General features: G+C 46.9%; 1 protein-coding gene across 13 annotated transcripts in view; it reads right to left on the bottom strand.

Moving 5' to 3' along the window:
- The window catches only part of LOC100283572 (uncharacterized), a 68,440-nt gene that overhangs the window by 21,674 nt on the left and 33,585 nt on the right, over positions 1–13,181 (bottom strand). For 7 of the 13 annotated variants that reach the window (XM_020549753.2, XM_020549752.2, XM_023301889.1 and 4 more), the window contains exons 4-9: positions 13,010–13,159; positions 4,917–5,060; positions 3,403–3,559; positions 2,327–2,499; positions 481–536; positions 113–215 (exon numbers count right to left, since the gene is read on the bottom strand). In XM_020549753.2, the coding sequence (XP_020405342.1) occupies positions 113–215; positions 481–536; positions 2,327–2,499; positions 3,403–3,559; positions 4,917–5,060; positions 13,010–13,159 (783 nt within the window). The remainder of the gene's footprint in view (positions 1–112; positions 216–480; positions 537–2,326; positions 2,500–3,402; positions 3,560–4,916; positions 5,061–13,009; positions 13,160–13,181) is intronic. The other 6 variants (XM_035965873.1, XM_035965869.1, XM_020549755.3 and 3 more) reach the window with 5 other exon arrangements.

Raw genomic sequence — 13,181 nt, 5'->3', positions numbered from 1 at the left:
GAAATGAAACAATTTAGTGTCCATTGTGTTTACAGTGGCAATAGGAAAATAGTATTCAATGTAGATTTTGGATCATCAATATTGAAGTACACTTAAAGAAGCAGTGAATTACCTCATTGAGATTCATGATTTTATGATCCTTCATGATCCACCGACCATTGCACATAACAGACTCAATATTCTCTGTCCGCATGCAGTAGACAATGTTGGCAATGCTGTGCATTAGGGAGAGCCGGAGAGGTAAGTGTTATGCCAAACAACCAATGAAACAAAGGCCCAAAAGCACGGCTAGATAACTAACTAGATATATATCAGGTAACAACAAGATTAACAGGCTACATACAGAAATTGTGAAATGGAGTAGACACAAAAAAAGTACGAGAGTGTAAACATTGACGCAAAAAAAACAGCGCTAACCCAATCATAAAAATAGTAGTTATTCAAACATTTAAGAAATAAATAAATCATAGTAATGCACACCTGTCATGTAAGGGGACCATGGACCATGTAAATGGATTCACCACCACCAAGTCCGCCTACACAAACAAGATACTTTGCATGGGCCAACTAAACCATATAATATAATTTAAGAGTCAAAATGAATTTGAGCTTGATAGGATAAGTAAGCTGATCAACCCACTACTGACTTCAAAAAAAAGTACAACCAAAAAAACATGGTTGTAAGTGCAATCAACCCTAACTGAGGGTTTTGGTGATTAAATGACAAAACAAACAGAGATTCTAACAAGTTTTCTCCTAGTATGTATACAGTTATTCTACAGACAGGAGAAGCACAGAGCATATATGTACGCAAATGAAAAAGCACAGCGGATTAAAATTCTACATTATATAGCGTGCTTCAAGTGCTAGGGAACAACGGCAATTTGTTTTTACAATTCTTGAGTCATAGGAATCGTTGTTCAATTAAGAGGGATCCGCAATAGTTGAGTAAGTAAATGCGATGAGCTCAGTCCAAACCTTTTCGAATCCTCTAAGATAACATTTTACTAGATCATGAATGCTCTTGGAAAAACCACTTTTACTTCCCACTAAGATTTCCCCAGGGTTCTCTTCAGTTTTCTAAAAATCTGTTAGCCAGTTTGAAAAAACCGGTTCAACCGGACTCAAAACCGGCTCAACCGGTTTCTGCACTGTTCACTTTGCCACTTTCTGACCTGCCAGTCTGCCAGTCAGTCCTGTCAGAAAAAGTCGTGTACAGACTGTTGGAAAATCGGTTCAACCGATTTTTGGGCCGGTTCAGCCGAATTTGGAACCGGTCCACTCTCCGGCTCAGTCAGCCAGTGAACCGAGATCCACCCTGGTGGAAACCGGTTCAACCGGTTTCAGAACCGGTTCAACCGGTTTTCAGTCAGATTTCCCCAACGGCTGCCAGCTTTTGGGGGCTCCTTTATATAGCCTCACACTCTCTCTCTTCATTCACTTCTGCCCTTTCCACGAATTCTTGGCTGACCAACTCTCAAACAAGAGCATTCAATCCACCTCTCACATCCAAAATCGCATCTCCTTCAATTGATTGAAGGACCCTTAGTGTGAGGTGAAGTCGGTCTAACTCGTTGTTTTCATCTCGATTCTCTTCATCTCTTGAGCTCATCGCAAACTCGAATCTTGTGCGGATTTGTTACTCTTGGAACCTTGAGTTCCTTGACGGATTGAGGTTGCTTGGGAGTCTCCAAATTTGTGGACGACCCCAAGAAGTTTGTATCACCCGCTCGTTGAGCCAATTTGAGAAGAGATTGCCTTGACCTTGGTGGTCGGCTTGTGGAGGATTAGGGTTGGAAAAGACCCGGCCCTTTGTGGGCTCCTCAACGAGGAGTAAGACACGTTTGTGGTAGTTGCCAAACCTCGGGTTAAATCGTGTGTTCTTGGTGTGCTCTTGGAAAGCGCTTTAAATTGTTGGTTAGTTCATACTTGATTATATTGTGTGCAAATCGTGTGAAACCAATTCACATCGATTTGTCACCCATTTGAGTGGATTATCTCTAGGGCAAGTCTTAAGCAAAAATCTCTCATTACTTTGTCACACTTGTTTAACTATTTATCTAATCTAAGTTGAGCAGGTTCAAACTTGTTCAGCTGTAAACTAAACAAAATCAGCTGAACCAGTTTGCACCAGTGCAACTTGAATTTAACACTATCTCGAAGTTTTTAGTGAAAAATTTAGGTGTAGCCTATTCACCCCCCCCCCCCCTCTAGGCTACTTTCAATGGCTTTACAATGAAGAAAATAAGATTTATCAACCTCTGAAATATATGGACCAAAGTTATTGAGAGCTATACATGAACAAACTAGCAACTGAGAGCATCACCTTTTTGCCAACCTCCAGCGAACCTATTTCATTGTCCCACAGAACTGCTTTTGCACCATTAATAGTAGCCATCTTCAGCACCGTCTCAGCGGGAAGAGCAGTTGGGTTTGTTGTTCCACTGATATATGCCTCACGACCTTTGTTAATTAGGGACGCTAAGTACATCTCATCCACTGTACAACCCAAGGTAGTCAATGTAAAATTAACCACAGCATATCAAAATTTTAAGGGGCTATTGTGTTCTTGCCCCCATTTCGATTTTCAATTGTGATTTTGCCCCTACTTTTCAAACTTTGTGATTTTGCCCCCACTTTTCTCGGATGAAGTTGAAAAGTTACCCTATTTTGTGATTTTATCCTCACTTTTCTTCCAGAGTAGGGAAAACTTTCAACTTCATCCGAAAAAAGTGAGGGCAAAATCACAATTAGAAATCAAAGTGGGGGCAAGAACACAATAGCCCCAAATTTTAAAGATATAAGGTTTGTATGTCCTAGGATGAAGTACAAAGTTCAATTGCATATGTAAATTGTGTGATCCATTCCAACAGTAACTGGTTGACATATTTTTTAAAATAAAAGGAGGAGAATTGGTTTATTTGATTAAAGAAAGCAAGCCTGATCAAATGGATGCCCAAATAGTATATTTTTACTCATTTAATCAGTAAAATATCTTTTCCCATGTCTTTTTTTCAGTTGATTCAGCGTTTCTTTACATAACAGCGCAGCTGAACTACATAACATGATAACAACCTGATAATCCATTTTCTTTCATAATACCGGGAGGGCGGTCTTTCCCTCCCCGGCCGAGTTAATCCATTTTCTTTCAAAAATAAACAGATAAATGTGGTTTCGAAAGTTCTAGCGATGACATTTTAATGAAATACTGAATATCTTCACAAGAATATAATCATTCTATAAAGTGAACATGAGATAATTATTTGGTTGAAGCAAAGTAAGAATAGTCAATTAGGTTCTCCGATCTATATTCTTCTGGAACATAACAATTCCTCTTTAAATCATGGCCCAAGCTCACACATGCTTGTAAAAATGTTTTCTGTGAGGATTTCTGAAGCATACCAATGCTCATTCTATTATTGCTCGGTGCTCCATCTGTACCAAGGGAGACACAAACACCAGAATCCAGCATTTCTCTAATAGGAGCAAACCCCAACATACGCATGGCAGATGCAGGACAGTGAGAAACCTTAACACCAGCCTTTGAAAAAAAGCCTATCTGCAATTTGAAAATCATATAGTGAAACCATCATGGAAGGGCATACCTATGAGTTGTACTTGGAGAAATTGCTGTGTTTTGCGATCTAGTATTGACAAAAAAAAATGTCATATAACAAAAGAGATTTAGAACTTTAGATACAGATCCAACTGTGGCAAAAAAAACTTCTTATATAGATGTTTTAGCACTGTCATGAGGATTTCAGCATGATGTAGATGAATGGATGTACATGGAGATAACCTTCCATATGAAGAAACACATCAGTTTGTGAGTGCAGCAGAATTCAAGTTAGTTTTTGTTTTGCTGAACTGAGCAGTTTGGTTTTGTTGGGACTTATAGCATCTCCATTAGATCCCCTTTCCTTTAAAATCTGTTAGATTGGGCTGATCAGGCCTGCCATATGTGTTAGATTGGGCTGATCAGGCCTATCATATGTGTTAGATTAAGGTGATCAGGCATGCAATATGTGTCTTGGTGTTTATGGTAGTTGATCATAAATTAGGCAAGGATCTCTATTAGTTGGGTACTTTATATAAACCTTAGATGATCCGTGTGCCTATATATTGTACATCCCTTGTACCTCTATAGTCAATCTACTATTCTCCAAGCCATATCTCCTTTCATGGTATCACGAGTCCAGGTTTCACCTCAGCTTCCCCCCTCTTCCGCTGCCCTAGCGCGCTGGCCCTCTGCCGTGCTACATCTGTGCGCTGGCCTCCTCTGCCGCGCTGCACCTACTCTCCTCCCCCTCCACTTGGCACCATGTCCCCCACGCCGTCACAGTCAACCAAGGGCGACGCCGTCAAGACGGCCGCCGTTGGCGCCCTCAGCGACTCTTCCGCCTAAGAGATTGGGCCCATGTACTACTAGTCCTGGAAGTAAAGCATGAATAAATATTTAATTGTAACATGCACAGACTAGAAGATTCAGGCCATGTACTACTAGTCCTGAGTACCTTTATAAGGAGCTCTGTTTTGGGGAACAAGGACGTGATCTATGTATATTTCTTGTTTGTACCATTTTTGTTCTTCGTTGCCAATATCCTCGGTTCTTCTATCTCTGCTGTAATCCACCGAGCCCACTATCTTCCTCCTGCAATCATGGCACCAACAGGATGCCATTGACCTCGTCCTCCAGACTTCCAGTAAACTATCCATAGCACCTAACCACCACCACCACCACCCCACCCCACCCCACCTAGATTTTGGGACAGAATAAAAACTAAAGCCATGGCATTCTTAGAACCAGAACATTTTCTAGGCTATTTTGTATATTTGATAACTACTATATGTTCTCAGGATACAAACAGAGTAGACAATGTGCAAGGCAACAATTGATTGTGAAAAAGTTTACTCACCTCAGGTACATTCAACCAAACAGAATGGGCAGCCAGTAAATTACTCCTCAGGAAATCAATTTTGTCTAAATATGTCACTGTGCCATGATCAATTCCTTTGGTCCGAAGTATAAGTTGATTTTCATATGGTATTTCTGCAATATGCTGAATGAGGTGCAAGACAATGTTGTAAGAAAATCTACGAAGGTTACCAGGCTTAGCAATTCAATCAACAGCAAAGCCTTTAGTCCCATGAAAGTTAGGGTAGGCTAGGTGCAACAATTCTATTTCTAGGGAATAGCCTCCACAAGGCATTATGATTAAGAAGCCTCAACAACACAGACTGGCCCTAGCTTCACACTACAGGGCCACACTGTAACCTGGGCCAAGCAAGGGTGGGCCCAGCTTTATTCAAGGGTATTCAGTTGAATACCCATTATGTTTGCTAATATTTTTTATACATAAAGTATATACATGCATGCATATAAGAAAATATAGAAACAGATCTAGAAAAATGTGTTGGCCACCTATCAAGACTCCTGCGACGAATCATAAGAGGACAACATAATTAAATCGATAAAACCTTCTCCCTTATCTTAGGGCTCCTTTGGAATGCAAGAATTTCAGAGGAATCATATAGGATTTCATAGGAATCAGTTCATTTTCACAGTAAAAACGTAGGAAACGGGAAAAATCCTCCGTTCCAAAGGAGCACTTAACATGGGAAAAAGGCAAGGGAAGAAGGGTATCGACAACAAAGATGGGTAATATAGAAGAACAGATAAGCAACAATCCACGTCGAGTTCGTTAACCCCTCCAACATCCATGTGGCCATGAGCATGGCGCGCACGTATGAGCGCCGCGCACATGCCCCTGAGGGCCTACCTGCAGCGACGTTACCACGACACCAGTGTGCACCACCACGCCTTCAAGTGGCCACCCCTGCACCAGCGCCAGCAGGATCAATGCAACCAACGCAAGCGCCTGCGTCCGACAGCACAACACCAATGTCTCGGCCATTTCGGCATGTTATGAATCCTAGTTCATAGGGGGGTAAACAGCGCTGGGAAGATAGTAGGGCAAAGTCGGCTAGGAGGGGGGGACTAGACTATTAGAGAGATATGGGACTAATTCTTCTTCATTGATTCTCTTAAGGAGGTACAACCCATCCTTATGTAGATAGGAAGACTTGACCCCTAAGTAACTAACTCAATGTTATCTAATTTAATCCCAAGTAACTAATTCAATCTTATCTAATCTAATCCCAAGAAACTAACTCAATCTTATCTAATCTTTATCCACTAATCCTAACCCTGAGCCTATCTCTATGGCCTCCATGCTCTGGGCTGCCGCCCCATGACATTTCCCCACCCTTCGAAGACAGCTCGTCCTCGAGCTGTAATGGGGTGCATGGCAACAGCCTTGCTGTCTAACTTGATATGCACGTGAAAGTGAAACCCTAACTAGAAGCCTTTTACATCTCGGCTTTAATTTATTTGCAAATAAAATAAAGAACCTAACATATGCCAAGGTTGTTCCCCTAGATCCCATGGGAACAATCTCGTCCAGGCTGCAAAGGCCAAGACGTGGCAGCTCACCAGTTCTACGGCCTGAGCTGTTGCGAGTTCTAGTGGAGACAGGGTCACCCAACCAGACGGGTTCTTACTGTCCACATGGCTATGGATCAGGACGGTGAACTGGAGTGGAGGATCGGCCAACCCTGCTGAAGGCCTTGCCCCATGTGTCGCGTGTTGTTCAACACGCAATATCGATGCAAGTCGATGTACCAAGGAACGGCGAACCACAGCCTGCCAACGCGCTGCCGCTTGTTGTGCTTGACGCCACGCTAAGAAGCCATGTGTCGCTGCCTGCAGCCGTATCGCCGCTGTCGTGCTTGACGCCGTGCCAAGAAGTCGCGTGCCACAACCTGAAGACGGCACGCCACTGCCTACAGCCACGCCGCTGCCGCAACTTACCGCATTGGACGCCGCGCTACGAAGCCACGTGCAGCCGCTTGCAGTTGTGTTGGCGCCACTGATCGGCGGTCAGACTCCACCTTTGCCGCGAGTATATCACGGAGCTAGAGGATAGCAGACCGGGCATGCTCCAGATCCACCCTGGCATGAGCGAGCTCCTCACACCAAGTGCGTACATCGTCCGTAGCAGAAGTCATGGGAAAGGATCCCTGACTCATGATACCAGATGTTATGAATCCTAGTTCATAGGGGGATAAACAGCGCCGGAAAGATAGCCGAGCAGAGTCGGCTTGGGGGGGACTAGACTATTAGAGAGATATGGGACTAATTCTTCTTCATTGATTCCCTTAAGGAGGTACAGCCCATCCTTATATAGATACGAAGACTTGGCCCCCAAGTAACTAAATCAATCTTATCTAATCTAATCCCAAGTAACTAACTCAATCTTATCTAATCTTTATCCACTAATCCTAACCCTGAGCCTATCTCTATGGCCTCCATGATCTAGGCTGCCGCCCCATGACACGGCACCTCACTCCAACCGAATTAACCGAGCGTCGCATGTAGGGCATATGCTACAACTATGATGAACAGTATGTACATGGCCATCATTGCCAATGTCTCTTCTACATGGAGGTGGAGGATTAACCGGAGCACGAGGACGAGGAGGCCGCGCGGGAGGACACATCTAACCCTCTTGTCGTATCTCTGCACGCGCTAGCAGGCATCCGCACATAAGACACCATGCAAATGATGACATCAATCACCATCAGCTCATCGCACTACTGGACATGAGTTCCACACATAATTTCATCCACCAGATCCTTGCCGCTCGACTTATCTTGCACCTCGCCACCATCCCAGCAATCAACATCAGAGTGGCCAACAGAGACGCGGTGGGATGTCAGGGATTCACCCGGGACTCTCTCTCCTCATCGGCACAGAGACCTTCACTGCCAACTGCTATGCCATTCCGCTGGAAGGCTACGATGTCGTCCATGGAGTGGCAATCCTTCAGATCCTTGGGCCAATCCTATGGGACCTTGCCAGCTTGTCCCTTTCGTTCTGGCAGGCACAACGGATGGCGTGACATCTATGCACCACTAGGCAACAACATTATGCCAACCGCACTCGTGGCCACGACAGAACAACCCATGCTGGACAACCTCCTCTAGGCATTCGACGTGGTATTCGCCACTCCATCAGGGCTACCCCCACCACATAGCTGCGACCACAAGATTCACCTCATGCCTAGAACCGCCCCCATTGTCGTGCACCCATACCACTATCGGCAATTACAGAAAGATGAGCTCAAAAGGCAGTGTGCCGACATGCTCGTCCATAGTGTCATTAGAACAGCACGTCGGCATTCTCGGCACCAATTCTGCTCGTCAAGAAACCAGACATTCCTAGAGATTCCGCATCAACTACAGGGTACCCAACGACCACACGATTTTTTTTCTCGAAAACGCGGGAGGACTGCGTCTCATTATGAAGAAAGAAGGTTATGGGGCCAGAAAACAGCCTAGATACAAGAGCCTCCTTACGGAGGACGAAAACATAAAAACATAAAAGGACTCATAAGGACTTATGGACAACTGTTATGGTCGCTAGATCAGTGAGGGATTGGAGAGGGGTATCGATGGGCAGGAACGTCGGCCGGGGGCCTCTGCCCACGGCCAAGCAAGAGGAGGGTTTCTTCCTTCCAATTCTTGTCTGTTTTATTTCTCATCCATTGATTACATAAATAGGCCAGCTGGCCGCCCCTATCTATCTAGAGACCCTTATCTCCTTAAAACTCTCCTAAAAACTCTTAACAACTACTAACTGATAACCTTCCTAGATAATCTCAACTAATCTCCTAGATAATCTCAACTAATCTTCTAATCTTATCTCTAACTATCCTTATCTAATCCCCCTTGGAGGGCCTATGGTTGCTGCTGCCGCAGCCCCTCTGTGGGCCTCCTTAGGCCCTGACACTACACCCTCCCTGGACAAGCAGCTCGCCCTCGAGCTGCAGCATTCAACAAACGACCTGTAATGACCTAACCCATCACCGAAAAATGAATCTTTTACATCTCGACTCATCTTTTAATTATTCTAGATATAATGCAACTGCAAGCATCATCATGTGTCCCAAGGAAACGTTGCACAGTGAAGAGGAGAGTGCGAGCTAAAACCATGGAGGTAAAGACACAGCAGCCTTTGGAGGCGGGCCCGTGGAGGCCAACGTTGGTGTTGCTTGCAGCAAGTGAATCCCATGTAGTGCAGCCCCTCATGGTCCTGCGGCCACCAGTGCGCAAAGGGTGGTGTGGCTAGAGAAGATGGTGGCGAGGCCAGCAGACCCCCTTGTACGAAGGAGAGTAGTCGTGGTAGTTGCACGGTCGCCGCAGATGAGGGCCAGCGCCGGACGGAGCGTTGCAGAGGGGCGCCATGTCTTGCAGCCTCTTGTACGCGGAGGTGAACAACCACCACGTTGCTCGGGCGCGCTGGTGCAGCTACGACTCCCCCGCAATGGAGCACCCCCATCATCTGCTTCACCCGCCGACGCCCTAGGAAACCGCGTGATGCAGCCTACAGGTGGACGGCCGCCTTCGTCTATCGCGGAGCAAGCACCCTCTCCTGGACATTGCTCTTGGGGTCAAGGGTAGCGGTGATGGCTGCTCCTGATGACGGGGGCGGTGTCGGCGATGAGGGCACGACAAACGTGGCAGCAGAAGTCGCCACTACTACGAGGGAACCAAAGCGCTGCTGGCACATGATCTTGAACTGTGGCCACGTGACCTCACGCTCATCGCGTTCCAGCCGCTAGAACCACCGACCACATATGTGCGTGGTCGGTGAGGTTATACGATGCCAGCCAAGCCTTGTCGGACTCCAGAGTGCGCTGGCACCAGAAGAACTACTCGCAACAGTTGAACCACCCCAGAGGGTCACCGCTGCCGTCGTAGATGGGGAAGGAGGGGGTGCTGCAGTCATCGACATGGTAGTAGCAGTGAGAGTCGGCGCCAGGGGCTGGTACACCGGTCCTGGTATGGTTGCCCCTGGCGTCGTCAGCCATGCAACTGGTGATGAAGACGGCCCTAAGGGCGCAACGCAACTGGTAGGCATCGCCGCCCACAAAGATATAGGTGTCGGAGCGGGCGACGACGGCCAGGCCGCTGGTGCTGGCGTGCTGCTGGAGAGCACCATGTTGATTGCATTGAGCTTCGCAAACAGATCGTCGAAGTATGCCTGGTCGGGAACCCAAGGACCCACGAGAGGCAGAGGCGCGGTCGTGGGCCGCTCATACTATGTGACGTTGGTGTAGGGGTTCCAGTAGTAGAGGTAGCCGGTGATGCCATCAACGAGGCCGCGCCACGGCTTGGGCACCGACGGGTCTTCCGGCGCGTACAACGGGGCTGCGCGCCCGGACGAGCCACTACCGCTCAACATCGGGTCCGGTTGGGTCTAGGCAACCCAGAGTGGCGCCCACAACGTGGTGCGGAGGTGGCGTCCCGGCGGCGCGGGGCGGAGGCGTCCCAACGTCGCGGAGGGTGACATAACCTGCCGGTGTGGAGGTGGAGGTGGCGGTGGCGGACCTTGAGCGGCGAGGCCTTCGGCGTGGAAGTGGCCTGGCGGGGGGCGCTGAGTGGGTCGTCGGGCTGCGCGCGAGGGATCGCGCGTCGGCGCTGGCGGGTCGGTTGTACGCGTGCTGGTTGAGGTGTGGTGGTGAGCGACGACGTAGATGTGGCGGACACACAACGGAGATGTGGTGGCGGCAGCGTGTTGCGGGCGAACAGCGCAGGAATAGACGCGGTGAAAGGGCGATGGGAAAAAATTGGCTCTGAATACCAGGTGTTATGGTCGCTAGATCGGTGAGGGATTGGAGAGGGGTATCGATGGGTAGGAACGTCGGTCGGAGGCCTCTGCCCACGGCACAGCAAGAGGAGAGTTTATTCCTTCTAATTCTTTCATGCTTTATTTCTCATCCATTTATTACATAAATAGGCCAGCTGGTCGCCCCTATCTAGCTAGAGATCCTTATCTCCTTAAAACTCTCCTAAAAACTCTCAACAACTACTACTGATAACCTTCCTATATAATCTCAACTAATCTCCTAGATAATCTCAACTAATCTTGTAATCTTATCTCTAACTATCCTTATCTAATCCCCCTTGGAAGGTCCATAGCTGCTGCTGCCGCAGCCCCTCCGTGGGCCTCCTTAGGCCCTGACAACAACATCCTCACAACAAGAAAAATAGGGAGAGAGAAACTAGACTGCAGGGTGACAGGCAGCCAAAAAGGAAATGCCTTTGGCCCCAGCCATCACCCATCTCAATCTTTCCTCCCCTGCTGAACTAAGAACTAGAGATAAATTAGGAGTCCAGCTGTCAAAAAAACACAACGATTTCTATGATTCCAAAGGGTCCAAACTCCTAGGGAAATCAGTGAGTTGAGGCCCTTCAAAGCAAGGTCGTTCACAGCTTCAGAAATCTCCTCCCACCAACTCATAAAGGATATGCGTCCAGGCTGTGGTGCCAAATTCTGGAAACCAAATTGCCGCAAAAGGTGAAAACCAGAAATCCCTTGTAAACACACAGGCCACCAGGATATGATCCAGGCTCTCAGCTTCTTGGTCACAGAAGAGGCATTTGGGAGGATGGTCCAAACCTCTTTTGGCCAATCTGTCAGCAGTCTAGCATTTCCTATGGGCAGCGAGCCAAAGGAAGAAACGACGATCACACGGTCAAAAACAAATTCTTGATCCCGGTGGTTGACGAGCTGTTGGATGAGCTTCAGGGTGCCCAATTCTTCACCAAGCTCGACCTCCGCTTAAGGTACCACCAAGTGCACATGCACCCCGGCAACGTCGAGAAGACAACCTTCCGCACACACCATGGCCACTTCGAGTTCCTCGCCATGTCATTCAGCTTGACGAACGCGCCTGCAACCTTCCAAAGCCTCATCAACACCGTGTTGCGGCCATTCCTCCGCAAGTTTTTCATCGAGTTCTTTGATGATATATTGATCTATATCTCCCCTTGTTTGCTTCATCTGTAGCACATCAAGGCAGTGCTGACCACAGTCCTCGACAACCACCTCTACATCAAGCACTCCAAGTGCAAGTTCGGCGCATCGTCGATAGAGTACTTGGGGCACATCATCTCCGTGGATGGGGCAATCATGGATAACAAGGTGGAGGCCATGACAACATGGCCTACGTCACGCTCGACCTGGGGCTTACAAGGCTTCCTTGGCCTAGCGGGCTATTACTGCAAATTCATCAAGGATTTTGGCCTTCTCGTAGCCCCGCTTACATGGCTACTACGCAAGGATGGATTCACCTGGTCGCTCGAAGCAACAGAGGCGTTCAATGCACTCAAACGCACTCTGTCAACCGTGCCTGTCCTCCAACTACAAACTTCGACATGTTGTGCATCGTCGAATGTGACGCCTCAGGAATAGGATTCGGTGTTGTCATCCACAAAGGGGCAGGTCCACTTGCTTTCTTCAGTTGGCCCTTTGCGGCGCAACGCCTGAAAATTCCAACATATGAACTATTTTTTTGGGTTGCTAGCAAGGGGGTTTTGTTGTTGTCACCAGGACTTGAACCCTGGCTGGTGTCTCCCTTGACTAAGGGTATGTTTGCTTTGGCTTTGACTTTTGTCCCCTAAAAGCCAAAAGCCAAACCAAAGGGCTGGATCTAGGAAGCAGCTTTTTTCTAAAAGTCGACTTTTTCACAGTGCAAAACTGAAAGCACATCTGGACCTGCTTTTACTGGCTTTCGATGGAACTGTGAAAATATATATGGAAGAACTTTTAACGACTTTTAGTGGTTTCCACCAAAAACGTTTTTAGTTTTTTTAACAATTCACAGCAGCTTTTTTCACAACTCACAGCGCCGAATAACTTTTTTCGCAGCCACAACCCAACCAAACAAACCCTAAATGTACAGATCTAGGCATCTAGCACAAGCACTTCAGGACGTTCATAAGTCAAATCATAAATATTCCCTACTAGAAAACAGTGCAAGCTATTACTAAGATTTTGCATGAATGCATGAAACAGATTATCATGTAAGCATGAACCAAATGAAATAGCACATTATCTTAAATTATATAAACTTGAATACACCAATAAATTTTGTGTAAGTACCATATGGATTCCAGTATTTAGCTTCTGGGCAATATCTCTTGTTTCAAGCAGTAAACGATCAGTTGCATTCATTATCTGTCTCAACCCAAACCATATCCTGATACGCCCATCAGCTGTATTATGATGCTTTTCATATAGTTCCTTCTGTGACTGTAGGAAAGAAATGTACCAT

Source organism: Zea mays, chromosome 3 (genome assembly GCF_902167145.1).
Source record: "Zea mays cultivar B73 chromosome 3, Zm-B73-REFERENCE-NAM-5.0, whole genome shotgun sequence".
Taxonomy (NCBI): domain Eukaryota; kingdom Viridiplantae; phylum Streptophyta; class Magnoliopsida; order Poales; family Poaceae; genus Zea; species Zea mays.
This window is presented reverse-complemented; position numbering and strand designations above follow the sequence as displayed.